Consider the following 18,313-nt stretch of genomic DNA (forward strand, 5'->3'; position numbering starts at 1 on the left):
CAATTGTAAGATTGCCTTTGACTGAACAATCGTGCCCTATCTTGCGGAATACACTTTAGAGCAGCTGTGTTTCACAAGTAATATGTTCAATCGATCCATGGAACGCCATTTTTTTTTTTTGCGGAAATGAAACTCCCAGGCACCAGCTAAATCTTCTTGTCAGCACTGGTGACATTGATTTAGGTCAATTATAAAAACAATACAGGTGACGTCAAGAGGTAAAAATGTGCTTGAAATAGAATGCAAGGTCAGAGATATTGCCTTAGCTCCAACGATGTAGCTTCTGGCTTCCAGTCCTGTAATAAAAGTTCATCTTAATCAACATTTCAGCTGCATCGACTTCATTCGCCTTTCTCGTGCTTCTTGTGCTTGAGAGTTCCTCCTGATCTATAAACTATGTTCTGATAGGGCGCGATTTGACGGTAGATTGCCCAAACGTTAGCCTGCGTTGCAGGCATAAATGGGGAAGGGGAAAGTGTAGGGAAGCCAATAACGCGGAGAAGAAGGGGAAGCAACGCGTGCTTTAAGAACCGGGCTTTTCGCATTCTGCCCAGCAATTTTGATGTCAATTGCTGTCAACAGGTTCACCAATCAGAAACTGGCCCGCGTTTGTCGGCATAACTTACTTCCTGCGGGAATTTGGTCATACTAAAATTATTTCCCAGAATAATTAATTATCGAAGTGTGAAACATGGGAATATCTCAACAAAACAATCATCTCTCACGAATAGTTCGAAAATAGGGAATAAAAAGACGGAATACGGTTGCAATAATTCATGCAAATTCTCTCAGTCCCCCTCCTTCCATCCACGCTTTGCTTCCCCTCCCCCTTTTTATGCCTGCTACGCAGGTTACGTAAACGTAGCCATTCTATACCTTTTTCTCGGCTTCGCTTGATGATTGCAACTTTCACTCATTTCTGAGTCACTGGACATGTTTTCTTTGCCGTTTTCTGGAATTGCAGTCCTTTCGTCTGCGAGGCGATCTCACTAATCTCACTAATAAGCTAAATCAAGAAAGACTTACTTCGAAGACTTCTTTGAACCCAAAATAACGTCACATCACCGTATTTTACACTTAATTCGACTTATTCAACTGACCAGTTTAAGCAGAAAAATACACAACTTTGAGGGCTTGTGCAATCGTCAATTTCCACCTGAAAGTTTCAAACTTGGAATCGTGTATTTCAAACGATACATTTTGTAAATACTAAAACATCATTTTCGCTTCGTATGGTCTTTTAAGGGGAATCATCGTATAGTGGAAATGATTAGACTATTAACAGCTGAAGTGGTAGTCAAACTTTGTAGGCTAACAGGTTCTTTTTTTTTTCTTTCTTTCTTCGTTTAAGGTTTTTTGGAAATGCACCATTTCAGAAAAGTTGGCCTGTTACCATTCGTGGTACTAGTAATCTGCAAGTAGACTTCTTCAAATCGCAGGATGACCAGGACAGAGGGCGAAGCCTATGTACACTGTACATTATTCCAAGATCTGCAGTACAGCTCCTTTTTGTCTTTTCCTATTCGACTTCATGTATCTGTTATCCACTAAGTTCAACTAAAGGGCTAAATTATGTACACTTACCCCACGACCTATGGCTGCTTCAACTCAAACCGTAATCGATCCTTAAAGACGGATCGTTATTTTTTTGAGCATGAAATTTTTTTCTCACCATTAGGTTTTGCATAATTTTTCTTCGGTGGGCAATAACTTGTGTAAATTTTTTTTAAGGTCGAACACAAGACCTCGAAAGAAGAAAGCTCTCCCGTTACACGATTTTTTTTTTTCGGCCGTTTTTGCTGTGTAGGAATTTTTTATTGGAAATGCCCCCTCCCCCTTGGAAATTGCCCGAGCCCCCCCCCGCCACCCCCCTCCCTCAAAAAATTAAAGGTCCGTCAATTAGCGCGGCTTAGAAAATATATATCTATATATCAACAGAACTGCCATTTTGCATGGCCATGCGCGCTACACGATAATGTAATTATAATAAGTATTTTAAAGCCTTCTGGCTGCTAATGTTTCTTCTGTTCTATTATATTTCCCTCAACAGGCATCCCCGATGGAGTTTCCTCGCGTTCGTATCAGCGATGAAGCACTGTTAGATAGTCCAGCTGGTCTTGAACAGAGAAATGGTAAAACCTAACTTGATAGAGTAACATAGATTTTAATGATGTGAAGTATATATGAAATAATTCATATTTGAACTGCGGTCGTAGATGACTGTGAAGAATGATCATCGCGGTAAATTTTCCAATTTAAGCGATTGGAAAGAAGAAGCCTGAAAAAAATGAGGGCTTCAACGGGATTCGAACCCGTGAGTTCCGCGATACCGGTGCGATGCTCTACCAACTGAGCTATGAAGCCACACATTGGGAGCGAGATCAATTAACTGAGTTCATATCTTCCCGTGAGGAGTGAAATGATGTGAAGTGTATATGAAATAATTCATATTTGAACTGCGGTTGTAGATGAAAGTGAAGAATGATCATCGCAGTAAATTTCCAATTTAAGCAATTGGAAAGAAGAAGCCTGAAAAAAATCAGGGCTTCGAATCCCGTTAAAGTCCTGATTTTTTTCAGGCTTCTTCTTTCCAGTTGCTTAAATAGGAAAATTTACTGCGATGGTCATTCTTCGCTTTCATAAATTTTAATGGCAGGTAATCTCCGAAATGCTGATTCGTGATGCTTATAGTTCGACGCCTAACTGAAAGAAAATATCTTCTCGAACTCACTATTAATTCGTCAAGTGTAAATTAAGAAAACGATAACCGAGACGGTGTTTGGATATCTCATCTTGATTACGGTTTTATTTTATTTCGACTGTTCCCATGAAATAATGAAATACTCAAAAATACAGTAGACGCTCTAAGAGCTTTATTCTGGCTTCGCGCCGCAATATCAAATCACACTTTACAAGTAATCTTATTGAGCACTATAAAAACAATTCAAAAATTAAAGAAACAGTATATGTTTAGATATTTACTATTCAAGTTGTTTTGTTGAGTATCCGGTCTCTATATATCCAATTGCATGTTGTTTGCCTCATCTTCGAAGTTCTGCTTACTACGATTCCTGATTGTTTCTCGACATCTGAGTTGCTCGTCGCAGCATCGCCTCCAGTCAGCAGAGTATAGTCGTAGCTCTTTGTCAGTGTTTTCGTAGTTTGAACTTGTGCATGGCTTATTTGCTATCTCATGAGAAGAGGGTCGTACAGGGGGGTCTCTGGCACGGTTCACGAGCGGAAAAAATAGAGGATCACGGATCACGGATATAAATATTTCGTTTTCCCGAATCATGAAAATAAGCAAGTAAGATAATCTTTTTAATAACCTGTTCTTACTCTAGAAAGAGTGTTTGAATAAAGCAAAATCGTGAAAAGCTAAGTCAAGGCTCCATATTGCAAATCGCATGTGGAAGTCACTCTCGATAGACGACTCGCGTCTCAAAGTAACGTAGAATAGAATGGTGAAATCACGAATATCGGTTAATAATTCAAGTTCTTCACGGGTCACGCAAAACCTTCCGGTCACGTTTCACGGAATATACAATCACGCATTACGGAGAATAACCCTGTGCGACCCTCTGAGAACGAAGCATAAACTTTGCTTTTTTGCCAGTCTTTCCAGCAATATATTTCGTGGGCCGACCCGTTCCGAAAACGATCGACACCTTCTTCGATTCTTTCCAAAACTTTCTTAACAAAACCCAGCATTCTGTATGTTAGTTTCTTGACGAAGAGGGAGCACATGACAAAGCAAGCTACCGCATTCTCGTCATCAATTTCCACGCTCTACGCTAAGAACGCCGGGGACCATGAACCCCCCCCCCCCCCCCCCCCCGAAGAAGAAAAAGAACGGCTTTCATTTTATGAGTAATAATTAACAACCTACAAACATTTAATCCAAAGGATAACAAACTGGAAGGTCAACACTTGTAGCAAATTAAAAGCAACGAAACTTTGTGTAACCTTAAAATAGACATCAGCAGCTTAAATAGTCTGCAAATTTCTAGAAAGGATTGCCCCTCATCTGTACAACTTTTCAATTCTGGAGTTCTGGGGTAAAAATCGGGAATTCCCTTGGTGTTACCTCTGTCAGTCCTGTAAAGTTTTCCTGGGAAAAATTAAACAGGAAACTACAATCGAAAGTCTATGGCCTGAGATGGAATTACACAGGAAGTTATATTACAGTGCAAATTCGACTTTTACAGGTAACGCTTCCCCATCCAAATTAGAGTCTGGCAAGTTCTTGTGTGCTGCTAGATACTTTTCCCTTTAGCTTTTATCTTCATGTTGGACTGCAATCATTACTCAAGAAAAAGATGATTCAAGAAAAATGGTCCCTCCCTTTGATTAAGTAAACATCCACTTTTGATGATATTGTTAATCTCAGTAAGTTTACACTGGACAGCAGTTTTAGGTCATACAAACAAAATTCGTGTCAAAAATAATGCTTGTCAATTTTGTTCTAGAATACAACTATTTCCCTTTTCTACTTAGAGCCTTCTGTAAAGCGAAGGACAGAAACTCCATGTATCAGCCCCAAGCGTACCAAACTCACCATGGAGCATCTTGGAGGTAATGTTTCGAACAATGAGAAACTTAATCAAAGAGCCATGTTCTTTCACACTTTGAGCGGCAGCAACAGTTTTATTCCCAACAGCAACTATCTCAGCCAAACTGACATCTCTGCTGTCCCTCAAGCCTTTATAAAAGCGTCTGTACAAATCAGACCGACTTAAGAGGCTGTCTCTGTGAGAACCGACCACTGATTTTACTTACTATATCACCTTGGTGGCCAAGTATTATATCTTTTGCACTATCCAATACAGCGATGATGTACCCTTTGTCGGCTTTCCTTCTTTACTTAAGAACAAATTAAATACTTCACAACAAATAACAGTTAAAAATGAAACCTCTGACAATGACAAGTGGAAAGACTTTATTTGAGTTTTTTCATTTTACTTACTTAGTTAAGTTATTGATTAATTTAAGTAATTCTTAATTTAGAAATTGTTTCTTTTTTTTTTTTGTAACGTACCTACTCAAAATGTTGTACTTTATAATAGTTTGTACATACATACATACATACACACACACACACACACACACACACACACACACACACACATACATACATACATACATACATACATACATACATACATACATACATACATACATACATACATACATACATACATACATACATAAACTTTATTTAAGCTCGAATTTCAGAGAAGCTTGACAAGCCAATATTTCCGAGCAACAAAATATTTGATAACGAAAAATTAAAATAGAAATTGCTATTTACATATTTACAATTGACTTATGTTAACTAATTATAAAATTGTCATTTACATGTTTTATGAATTGGTTTTACTGATGTGCTTTTTGAAGTCTGAGAAGTTACGTAACCTTATAAAATTGGGTACAGAATTCCATTTTTTTGTTGCCAGATAAGTAAAGGAGTGGAGACCAAAAGTTGTAGTTTTAGGTTTGGGCATTTCCAGTATATAGTTTCTACGCATGTTGTATGAAGTAGAACGGAACGAAACATGTTTCTCATATAGGCCGGATAGCTAGTGAAAAATAGACTTTTGTACAAGGTAGTAAGGAATTTACAGATGCGTTGATCATGAAGTTGGAGACAGTTTACCCTGTCTAGCAGCACGTTATAAGGCGATTCAACATCGCTTAGAATGAATCTCAGAATCCTTTTGTTAAGAGCTTCTATTTTGTCCCTGTTGTTTGCACTGCAAAAGTGCCAAACTGTTGAGCAATAATCAAAATGACGGAGTATGTAGGCCTTATACAGTTTCACTAAAATGTCTTTGGAAATAAGGTTTCTGAACCTAAGCATTACATTAAACTGGTTGTTGACTTTTTTGCAAATAAGAGATATGTAATTGTGAAAATTTAAATTGTTATCAATGTTCATTCCCAAAATGTCAATTGAGTCCTTTGTAGGAAACGAGAAGGTGTGTTCCGATTTTCCCAGGATCAAAGCCAGATGTTTGCTTTCATTGGCCAACATTCCATTTTGCCGGTACCACCGGTTTGCTGTCTCGACAGCGTTACGCATGCGCCCATCTAGCGCAACAGGATCACTGTCCGGTGAATATATTTGGTGATCGTCTGCATAAGCATTTAACTTAACATCCCAGCAAACAAGAAAACGCCATTTATGAAAATATTGAAAAACATGGGACCGAGGACGCTTCCCTGAGGCGCGCCTCGTCTTGCATGTAGCCACTCTGAAAAAGTATCCCCTATCTTGACCCTCTGATTCCTTGAGGAAAGGTAGTCCTTAATCAGGGCACAACTTGCCTGGTCCAATCCGTAGGCTTTGAGCTTCGCAGGAAGAAGAGAGTGTTGGATTACATCAAACGCCTTTGACAAGTCCATAGATACAACTGCCACAGTGTCCCCTTGATCTCTCATCCTTCTCCATTCCTCCGTCATGCGTAGCAGGGAAGTTTCACAGCTGTGAAATTTCCTATAAGAGCTGATATAGTCCGATAGAATCAAGCTATAGAAATCACCAAGTTGCGCTGCCAGGAGTCTTTCAAATATATTATTTAGCGCAGGAAGTACAGTAACCGGCCTGTAATTTGCTTTATTTAGTTCATCGTCCTTTTTGAATAGTGGTGTAATCTGTCCCATCTTCCAAGATGCCGGATACCTACTCTGATCAATAGAGCAGTTGAATAGCACTGTTAGCGGCTTGGCGATCGCAGAATCCTTAATCAGCCTGGGTGGTAACATGTCGTACCCACATGCTTTGCGCGTATTCATGTGTTTAAGCATTTCTTCTACCAACACCATGTTCGTGTGATGAAAGCTAAACTGTTCTGGTGCATGTCTTTGCGCATTACGAATTGCCAAAATACTCGGATGATTCACGAAGTCTTCTTCAAAATCACTTTCCTTTACATCATCAGCATTTTCCGTCACCTTGACGAAGTGATTGTTCATCAACTCCGCAATCTGTTTCTTATTTGTGATGGGAACTTCATTTTCCTTAAGAACTGTCATTTGCTTGTTTAGTTTTACTGTTTAAGAAGGGGCGATATGCATCCCAGAATTCACGCGGATTCTCACGCCCACTTTCCGATTTCTTTTTGAAGTGTTCTTTTATCGCTTTCCGTCTGAGAGACGTGCATTTTTTTCTTTGCCGTTGATACAGCTCGTAATTACAATCCGTGCGATCCCGCATGAATATTTTCCACAACTTGTTGCGATGCCTAATTGCCTTGCGCCAATCTTCTGTCATGTACGGCACCTGGTTTCCTCTGATGTGTGTTTGTTTTACGGGGGCGTGCTCATCAAGAATGTCCGAGTACAATTGTTCAAACGCGTAAAGCTTGTCGTCAATATCGTCAAACACTTCCATCACGTCAAGAAACGGGACTTTATGCAAATCGTTCAGCATTTTTTCTTGGCTGTAAGACTTGAGACTCCGAAACAAATCTTTCGCGATCTTAAAATCGGCGCTCTGGATCGGAGAATGCAATAAACAAGAGAGTGATCACTAATTTGCGTATCTACAACATCAGAGTTCAAAGCTGTTTTCTTGTTGTTGGTCAGGATAACATCCAGCAATGTTTCTGAAGTTCTAGCTTTTCGAGTTGCTTTGTTTATAAGACAATGGAGATCGAAAACGTCCAACAAATCCAGCAGAGTTCCGCGGCCATCCTTAGGAGGCCTATCCGGTCCCAGCAAGTCCGCGTTTAGGTCTCCCAAGTAATACACGTTGCGAGAGATCGCGATAGTAGCCTCAAAGATTGATGATAGTTCACATTTCCATACAGTTTTGGGAACGCTCGGTGGTCTATACATCCCAACAATAGTAATCCAATTTCTTCCCAGTTTCAGTTTAAGTGCTATGAATTCAGTCTCGAAGCCCGACCAGTGTTCAGAGGAACGATCTTTTAAGCTGTTTATCCTTGTGAAACACAAATCACTCCGGATATAAATCATGAGCCCTCCGCCTCCAGCCTTACGATCGCTGCGACAAAAGCGAAAACCGTCCACATGAAATTGGCTGTCCGGTAAACTCTGGTCGATTTTGGTCTCGGAAATTACCAGTACATCAAAGCGGCCAGAGAGTAGCCATGACTTAATTTCATTGAATTTAAAACCGCCGACGCTGTTTGCGTTTATGTGTGCCATTTTAAAATTTTTAGTGTGCTTCCTCGCCGTCTCGTCAAACTGAGACCACAGCTTGTCGTTTCCAACACAGTCATCTCTTTGCTCTCCATCAGAAATTTCATCGATAGATTCAGCCGAGGTATCCACAAAAAATGAATCACTCAGTGGTAGAAGGGAACACGAGAGGCAGCTCCATTCTATTTCAGGCCTGTCGAGGTAGTACTGAAAGATCGGACGAGACATTTGAAGACATTTAGCGTGAGACCATCTCTTGCAGCTTGAACACAAGATGGCGTCCTGGTTGTTTTTGACAGCCCTTTGGCATTCGCCACAAGGATACTTCGGAAAGGATCTCGTTCTCCTAGGACCGGGACTAGATGAGATGTCGCCGCAATCCAGCAGTTTCCTCTCTAAATTAAAGCTGCTTGATCCATTTCCAGTATATAGGACTCTGCTGTTTAAGAACCGTTTGGCTCGAAATTCAAATCTTTGACTCAATCGTAGATTGCATTGGAATCTATCCACGTCAAACCGGATGATTACGGAATAGGAAGCATTATAGTCCTTTATCCTCCATTTTAAGGAATTTTCATTGAATGTGAATGTAACTAGATGTAGAAAAAGTATAAAATCTAGCGAGCGAGCAAAATAACGTCTGTTCGCCATGGCTTCATTTCTTTTTTTGTTTGTATTTTTATAACACACATCATTACCTTCTGTATTATCTTTTGTATCTCCTCTTATTGTCCTATTGTAGTTCGTATTGCATCAATAATAACAATAATAATAATAATGATAATAATAAATCAATCAATCAATCAATCAATAAATCAATAAATCAATAAAAAACAAGTTTTTGGTCATACATACCTACCTACCTACCTACCTACCTACCTACATACATACATACATTTACCGACAGAATTTGGTAAAGCAGGTCAGCCGTGAACTACAATCCCGGCCAAAAGTAGTTGGGACACTTGAGCTGTATCACGTATCCCCCTTCCCCCCGAATCAATGTTGGAAAATATCGCGTTTTCTCCAACAAAAAAGGGAAAAATCACCTGACTATCAACATTGAAAGTGGGGGGAGGGGAGAACTTGCTTCGTGTCCCAAGTCTTTTGTCTGGGATTGTAGATTAAGCATATGTGGGCCAGCTGTAGCTAAATATAACTAGAAAAGGAATATGAAGAAATCCGACAGCTTTCTTCCTTGTAGTATGAAATGACATTCCAAATAGCTATGCTTTAAGAATTAGTCTTCCTTCGAAGCATTAGTTTCCTTCCGGATCAAGTTACCATTGCGCGTTTCAATCACGGATAATTATAATCTGTGCTATTTATCACATCACTGTTGCGAGTGAAATAATTGTCCCCGTCATTTCACGTGTCCCAGTTCACCGACCAAGAAATATCAAATCACGCTTCACAAACTGATATCTTTAATATCCCTCAGACTAGGATTACACTAGAGGAGAAGGTCAATTGTTCTGCCTTTTTAATTCAAAAAGGCAGAACAATTGATCCTAATGGTCTGAACATCCGCGAAGAAACATATTTATTGTTTCCATTTGGTTTCTTTTATTATGTTCTTTTATCATGTTATTTTATTTTACCGTATGCTTATCTTCAATTTATACTATCAATTACTTTTGCGTATTTCCGGTATTACGTAAATATCGGCTACATAAAAACACGCACCAATGTAAAATCTTCCATTGTACCTGAAGAAGGCTGGTCTGGCCAGCCGAAATATAGTACACCTTCAAAAAATAATTCTACGTTGTGTCGGTTTTTGCTTTTGTATTCTGCTTTTCAGATGTTGTAGAGGTTAGCGGAGTGGTTTTGCCGTTTACACACAACTGGACGAATCCGAAATAAAAACTCGCCGGTTTGATCATGTCTCCGGAAATTTTGAGTCTAAAATTTCGGTGGGAACTTTGAATCCGAAAACTCTTGAATCCAGAGAGTTTTCTAACGAATCCGGTAATTTTTCAGCCGCGATCTTTTGAGTTTGCGGTAGAGCCAAAATGGCGGATCTAATACTCACAGTCGCAGTCACATTGATGGCCATTGATGGCCATTGATGGCGCTCCCTGGCTGCCTCATTCTGTCGCAGGTTTAGGCAATCTCTTTTATAATGGGTAATGCTATATCGACGCAAATAATGTTGACGTCCTCCACCCTTAATCGTAGATAAGATGGTACGGATCGAAAACCTGGACGGTTCTAAATAAGACCAGGACAAATGCCTGATGGGACACGATGATGGGCAACGATAGTGTGCTCAGCAAGTGGACAGACTGTCTCAACCTACCCCTAGCCTTTTTTTTGACGGCATTTTGTTTCTGATTGTTGAGGCAACAAACAGCTTGTTAACCATCTTATCATGAATGTTCCCGGAGTTGTCGTTGTGTTTAAACGGCTAGGATTCCGAGTATCGTTTCAGTGTAAGCGCCTACGAATCCAAATACTCTAAAATTGATGAATTATATACGAATCCGGAAAAATAATGGCCGTTTTTATGCTGGACAATTTTAAGTTATCTAGACACTTTTGACGTCTAAGACATTAAAGGCGTCTGGTATAAAACCGAGACGCATTTAAGAACACGGCTTGACAAAAAAAAAAAAAAAAAAAAAAAAAACTATTTTTTTTTATAAAAAAAAGACTGGGTTCTATACTCGCAGGACACTGGAAACAAGCAACTTTTTTTGTGCCAATATCTGAACAAACCTACGTTAAAATAGACAGACGTTAAAAGCGTCTTCCTTAGTTTCCGTTTTTATTCTAGGCGTTAAAATCGTCTGGAGACAGCTTTGACGTCCGAGACGACATTAACGTCCCTAGCATAAAAATGGCCAATTTCCTCTTGTGTAAACCTAGTCTTATATTTTGTTTTTTCAGATCCAGTTAAACAAGGCTCACCGGAAAACGATGACCTTGAAAGATTGGCAAACCAAATTACCAAAGAATGGAAGAAGCTTGGGCGACGATTGCTGGAAAGCGATGAAGCATTGCTAGATGCAATTGATAAGGAGAATGACGAATGTTTTGAGAAGGCATACAAAATGTTGTTAAAATGGAAAAGAGCTAAAGGTTTAGGTGCAACTTTTCGAGTCTTACACGACGCCTTGTGTCATGATATAGTAAATCGTCAAGATTTAGCGGAAAAATTATGTTTAGTGGCCCTTGACTAACAAGTCCAACACACAGATTAGTTCTCTTTTATTCAAATTCCTTGAAAATTTGCCTATTCAATTGAGTAACGCAGAAAACTCAAAAGAAGTAAGAAAAAGCTTAAGGAGGTTTAATTGATTGTCTATGTATGCGTATACTTAAAATTAGCCGGGCTCATCACTGATCAGTCGTTATAACTTTGCTGAGAAGAGTTGCCATTTTCGATTGCAGAGTGGTCCTGTAGTACAGTTTTCATAGCCTTAAGGTGTCGGTATCCAGATTGGTGCACATCAAAAGCATGAAATGTTTATTTATTTATTTATATATTTATTTATTTTTTAATCTGGACTTGTTATTCAAGACTACAAGTAGAGTGGTGCTGTAGTACAGTTTTCACAGCCTTAAGGTGTCGGTACCCAGAGTGGTACACATTGAGGGCATTTTGTTATAAATTACAATGTGTATAATGTAAGTCTTTTAAGCTAGACATGTTCAAGACTACAAGTAAAGTAGTTGTGTACTACAGCTTTTTACATGTATTTAACTTTAAGTGTCGACACCCAGGGTGGTGCAGACCAAGGGAACATTTTAGTATGTTATGTACTGGATATTTTAAAGCTAGCTATAATTATTTGGGATCCAGGGTAAAGGAAAAACTAAACAAAAACAAAAGAATTTTTTTTTCGTCAAAAAGTACAGTAGTCCTGTAGCACAGACTTCATAAGTCTTAAGGTCTCGGCACGCAGAGCGCGCACATCAAGGGACATTTTATTATAATGCAAGTTTTCACTTTCAAATTGTTATTCAAGACTACAAGTAGAGTGGTTCTGTTGTACAGTTTTTTATTCTAAGGTGTCAGCACCCAGAGCTGTACACATTAAAGGCATGAAATGTTTATTATAATATAAGTTTTTAAGCTTGACTTGTTATTCAAGACTACAAGTAGACGTATCTTAGTTATCCTCAGCAGCTTGTATCAAGCAACGTTGTATCCATGTTGATTGTGTGTTTTAGATTTATTTTATCAGACTAAATGATTGTATTTTTTTGTTTTTATGTTGAACACGAACTTACAAGCAATTGCTTTAGCTACCATCGTGTGTAAATGAAGGTTTCAACTTATTTCTATATTGAGTAGCGATTTTGTTTCTAGACTCTGTAGTGGACATAATGAGAAACAAGATACCAAAGCAGAGTCAATGTTTTAGCGATCACAAGCTTTCAACACCGTTACAGCGTCTTTCTCAAGTGAATGTGGCGGGAATCTATTTGTCACGTGAGCTTGGCTGAACCAAGTCACGTGACAAAACATTCCAGCCCTAAACGGGATGTTTTGGCACATGACTTGGTTCACCCAAGCTCACGTGACAAATAGATTCCCGCCACATTCACTTAAGAAAGACGCTGTGACAGCATCGAAAGCTTGTGATCGCTAAGACATTGACTCTGCCCAGAAGCATGTCACCTAGAATATGCTTCTGGGAAAACTTACTAGTGACTTCTGATTTAGAAATACCTCAGTGTATTCCAGACAGCGTCCACACTACGTAGGAGAAATTTGAAAACGTAATTTTCTTTTCCTAGGCCTATTGTCCACACTAATCCGTCACGAAAACGGAGCTTTTCGAAAGCGCTCTTCGAACTGGAGGAATTTGAAAAACGCCGGCTTATCATTTTTGTCTGGACAGCAAACATTTTGAAAACGGAGCTTTTCAAAAACGATTATGTCACGATAATTATGTGATTTCCCTTACTGAGTTTTCCTCAAACACAAATCCAAGCAAAGTGTCGGGTGCTTGTTGCGCTTTTAAATTCCTCCGGCGTTGTGTGGACGGGAAATATTTGATACGTTTTTACAGTGAAATCTTCGTTCCAAATTCCTCCAGAGTAGCGTGCACGGGGCCCGGTTTTAGCTGTAAGAACAGTCCAGCTCCATCTCTGTCAAGGAGCTTAAAACATTATGCTGCGTTAGGAATGAGCCTGAATAAAATGTACATACAACAAAGGGGAAGTTAAGGCAGATTACAAGGCTGGAGACGACACTGGGGCAAAATGACCGCACACGCTCCAAGCTGCTCGCGCCACTCGTAAGAGAGAGAGACTGGATAACATAATAGTTTTAAAAGAACCTGAGTCAAAATGGCGTCCATTTCTTGCCGAGATACGCGGCGGGAAATTTTCCCGGGAAAACGGGCCACTTTGGGCCACCGAGAATCTTGGCGGGATCCCGGTTCCTGTTTTAGCAAAAATTGTGATGCTCCAGGTAGGTAGTAGCAATGCTGATGATAGCACAACAAATTTGACCAGGAACAGTGGTGAATTCAATTTGTAAAGTCTAAAAATCTCAGCTGGGCACTGTCAAGGTAGTTTTACTGTCTTTACAGCTGTAGGTAAAAATTCGGCAAAAAAGAAAAAAATTCTGCTTAGAACCATATATGAGAAATATACTGGCAAAACTGTTCTGGGGATGTCAAATTAACTTAGCAAGCAGAGCAAATCAAAATTATTTTTTGCCAATTTTTTCAAGACTATTTTAGAACTCAAAAAGATAAACCATGCATTTTTGTCAAGTGTCACTCCACGTTCATTTCTATAATTGTGGAATCTTGGTGGTTAATTTAAGCTCTCTGCAAGATCTTGGGAGATTCTGTGAGATCCATTTCTTATCTTGTTAAAAAAAAAATCACATCAAGTTAGATGAATAACTAATATCAAAGTTTTTTCAGTGGCCTTAATGCTATATTTTATGAATGATTATTACACATACTTTTGCAAAGTGCTGGTATTAATTGTCACAAGAAAAAACCAATTTCAATTACAATTGGGTTTATCGTGGCATTTTCACAGTTTAAACACCATAAAAATGCAGTAGAAATGTTATTCGTAGCTAAATCATGGCATTTTCATGGCATTGTGTCTGTAATGCTACTGCATGGCTGCTGAAACAGGAAAATGGCATGAAAATAGCATGAAAACATCATTTTTGGTAAGCTTCATGGGCCATGAAAACCAAACCCCACATCATTGAGAAGCAGATACCACAAAAAGTCCATGGTAATAGCAGCTCTCCATCTAGACTGAAAAAATCATGTCTTTTTCAAAGCAATGAAAAACCTGTTATTTCAAAGTATGGTATGAAAAACGCATGAATTTTTACTAACATTATGGTGGTTTAATCATGGCCATGAAAAAAATATATTGTACCACAAACCATACCCTCTGTGACCATGGAATTCCCATTTTTAAGACCATTAGAATTTCCCATTACTAGCCAATTAAAGTTCCCTTAATATCTTTATGGTATCGTCACTTGATTTCATTTTCATAGTGAAAGGAGTTAAGGCCGGAAAGAACAAAGTAAGGTTTTTCAGCCATCGCTAATCCTGTTTGTCCTCAGATGCTCATCTGAGTCTACAGACAAGCAAACTGATAAGCCTTGGCCTCCTAAAAAAACAGGCTGAGAAAAATCTAAAAGTACACAACAAGTTGACTGTAAGACAGCTATTTTTAGGGACATGTCTGTAAGAAAAAATGAGCTAATCTTCTAATTTGATGAAAAGGATTTAATCTCAAGGGCTGATCTTATACCTTTGACCTGAAATGAAGCATTATAAAGTACAGTGATAGACCTATATTGTGCCGATGCTATTTCGAACATACATGTCATGAGAAAACATGAACTCACCAGCCTAAAGATAGTGCCTTGATCAAATTTCATATGAGCTAAATCTACAAGCTTGGGCATGCCAATCAACAATCAATGAATGACAAACTTATAGATTTCAATATAGATTCTCATTGTAAATCTAAAGATGAAATGCCTATCTATGACAAAGAGTATCAACTACACTCGGTGTTACATTCTAGAGTCAAAAAGTGCAGATGAGGAGAATAATCAGTCTGAGCTGGTTTAATTTAGTGATCATTTAAAATCTGCACAAAAGGTGTTAATTGCCAAAAAGCATTTTCATAATTAATTTAGCTGGCTCAATAAAGTGTTACGCATTGCATTACTGTGATTAAAACTCGTGAATGTCAAAAATGACGTGGTTTTCTTTAGTCATCCGTGCAGGGAAACTCATTTTTAAAAACTGACGGTTAAACCAGACTGACGCGGCATGTGATGAAAGTAGCTTAGAATTAGATCCTACTCATTATTTTGCCGTACCTTTTCAGTGTAGTTATGCAATCAAAGCAACTATTCCCAGCAAGATGCAGGATATGGCATTTTCCATCCCTTTAATAAGACAAAAATTTCCCGGAAGGCCGCAACACCCCCAGATCCCAGACAAAGGTCACGTCTTTAGCGCTCTTCGTCTTGTCTCTCTGGATATACTTCATGTAAAATGCATGCTAAAGTTCTGAATGCATGATGTATTATGAAGAGGGAAAAATAAACGGAAGGATGGAAGCAGTAGGTTTTGAATGGTGGATCGTACTAGTTAACTAATTTTACAGCTGGCTAATGCTTCCACAATCTTTTTAAAATCCTTGAAACGTAGATTTTAAGGCTCAATCTGAAACTGCCCTCCACAGCTAGAACTTGATGTTTTATGGTTAGACTTGCACCACCTGGCATCAAATTGCCCTCTCCTCCGACATGAAGATGGCCTTACATTTAAGCTCTTTGCAAGAGGAAATCGGAGTCACTGACAGCTGTCCGCAAAGTCAACTTTGTTTTTATAATTTCATTGGTCAAAAATATCAGACGTGTAGAGAGGTAAAGGAAATACAATGCATTCTATCTACAATCATTCTTTTAAAATTAGAAACCAAACTATTCTTAACAAGTTTTTTCTTCGGATCCAAAACATTCAACTTTTTATATAAACTGTCCGCTGAGATCTGAGGGACGCCATATTTGATTTGGTTACCAGATATACCCAGGATGCAATGCACTCTTCTATAGCTCGTGCCAGGCTTACTCGATGAAATTTTGTGAAAATGGCAGAAGAAAAAGAGTTTTGCATTTGTCAGTGTTTCTTTAGCCGTAACATTTTTCGGAAGGACTATGAAGTTGATGCTGTGTTTGAAAGTGAAGAACAGTCTCCATACGATTATAAAAGGGTACGCAGGCATTTTTCTTATCTCAAAGATAGTCTGCAAATGGCGTTAATTCACACCTTGGCATACATACCAAAGTTTAAGTTGGTTTTTTTTTATAAATTGCCTTGTTTCCCCTGTTTTGTCTATCAGGAACTTTAGAACAGATGCTGTAAGACAGATGAACAATGGAGGGAAGTACTAAAGGATGTAATGTGAATGTGACCCACAGCAATGATATATATAAGCTTACTTTTTGTAGAATTAAGGCTTTGAATTTGATATCTGAATAGAGGCGAATAAACTCAGCTGTTTGGTTGTGATCTAATATTTAACACGGTATGGTATGACAACACAGTGGTGTAACCTTGAAATGTCCTCATGAGCAACCAAAAAAGGGGTTTCGTTCTGTGAATTTGTGTTCCTTCCAGTCAGCCAGATATCGGCCATTGCATTGTGAAGTTATTTCATGATTGGTAGTTACTATTTATTAGAACTTAACAGCTACTCAAAACCCCAAAGAGGGGAAGGGGGCGGCGGAGGTGGGGGGGGGGGGGGGGTGGTATTCAGGTATATCCATGATGCGAATATTGGTATTGTTTGGTATTAAGTTCCAATATTCGCGTAAAAGGAGACAAGATTAAGAGGAAGAACAATCCCATAAGGCTGCCATAGGAGAGTTGGTGCTCACTTTTTGTCCCACAGTGTACTGCGTCCCACAAACGAAACTGGAACTCTTGATGCCTGCATTTCGCCTTTCTTTTTTTCAAAGGAAGAACAAAATATTACCGACAGTCCAACCCCTATTAAACGGCTACCTATTAAACAGCCATCCCCTATTAGGTGGCCAACAATCAAATTCCCAATAAGGGTTCTTCTATTGTTTTTTACTTCCATTAAACGACCAACCCCCATTAAGCGGCCACTATCCATTTCCCTGAGGGTGGCTGTTTAATGGGGTTGGACTGTATTATCTGTGGATGCAATTATGCTAATCCACTGCTAATGTTATTATTATCTTTATTTTGTTTTTTGCTCGGGTGGAGTTGGACTCTTCGTGGAGAGTCCAGACTTTCTCACAGCCTGGTTTGGGCATAGCATAGCAAGGTGATCCTGTCACTCATATCCTCCTCTAATGTAACCTTGCTGTTGTAACTTTGAAGCAAGGAGACCCGTCAACTATTTTTGTCTATGTCATATGCTATGGATATGTTTGCTACTTTGCTACTTTTCAAATTTCTACAATAATAATAGTAATAATAATAATAATAATAATAATAATAATAATAGTAATAATAATTTGTGAGCTTATATGGCTTTTTTTCCATGGCTAAATGATCAAATGCGCTTTCCAATCTAAAAACAAGGATTTAAGAAAGGGTCTCGTGACCTATAAAATACATCGAATTCCTGGAAAAGCTAACAGTATCACGTAGAATATTGGTTCAAAAGTTATCAATAAGAACGCTTACTATTACAGCATATCCTCACCATACTGACGGTGAAAAAAAAATTTAATATGCACGGCACGTAAAAAACATTTTGGGACTTGGGGAGGAGAGGGAAAATTATGCTTACCTGAAAAAAAAAATGTTGGCTACGCCACTGGAAGGGCCTACGTGCTCTGGGTATTTCAGTCGCGAGCTGAAGAACTTTTAGTGCAAGCACATTTTTACTGAAGTTGTTTTATGCCTGCCAATTCAATTACCCTCTGGTAATGAACCTTTCTAAGCCATTTTGCTTTTGAAGAGCTGTTTAACACTCCTTCTTCGCGGATTTTTTACGAACTCTCAAAATTACCTGCCCCAACGTTGCTCTCAATTGGTAGAAGACTGCACCGTTCACGGAATGGAATCTCGTTCAAGAATGAGTTTTTTAAGCTTTCTTTTGTCAACTACTTATATTATGATCGTTCGTGTATTTCAATTTCAGTTCTTTC

General features: G+C 38.8%; 1 protein-coding gene across 2 annotated transcripts in view; it reads left to right on the top strand.

Annotated features, from left to right (window-relative positions):
• LOC110043868 (uncharacterized) overlaps positions 1-12,459 on the top strand; it is a 54,911-nt gene extending 42,452 nt beyond the window's left edge. For both annotated transcript variants that reach the window (XM_089299044.1, XM_089299045.1), the window contains 4 exons: positions 1,352-1,498; positions 2,047-2,132; positions 4,498-4,575; positions 11,059-12,459. In XM_089299044.1, the coding sequence (XP_089155170.1) occupies positions 1,352-1,498; positions 2,047-2,132; positions 4,498-4,575; positions 11,059-11,351 (604 nt within the window). In that variant the 3' untranslated portion in view covers positions 11,352-12,459. The remainder of the gene's footprint in view (positions 1-1,351; positions 1,499-2,046; positions 2,133-4,497; positions 4,576-11,058) is intronic.
• The last annotated feature ends 5,854 nt before the right edge of the window (positions 12,460-18,313 follow it).

The sequence above is a fragment of the Orbicella faveolata genome, unplaced genomic scaffold (genome assembly GCF_042242905.1).
Source record: "Orbicella faveolata isolate gen_17 unplaced genomic scaffold, um_ofav_v1 contig_34, whole genome shotgun sequence".
NCBI lineage: Eukaryota > Metazoa > Cnidaria > Anthozoa > Scleractinia > Merulinidae > Orbicella > Orbicella faveolata.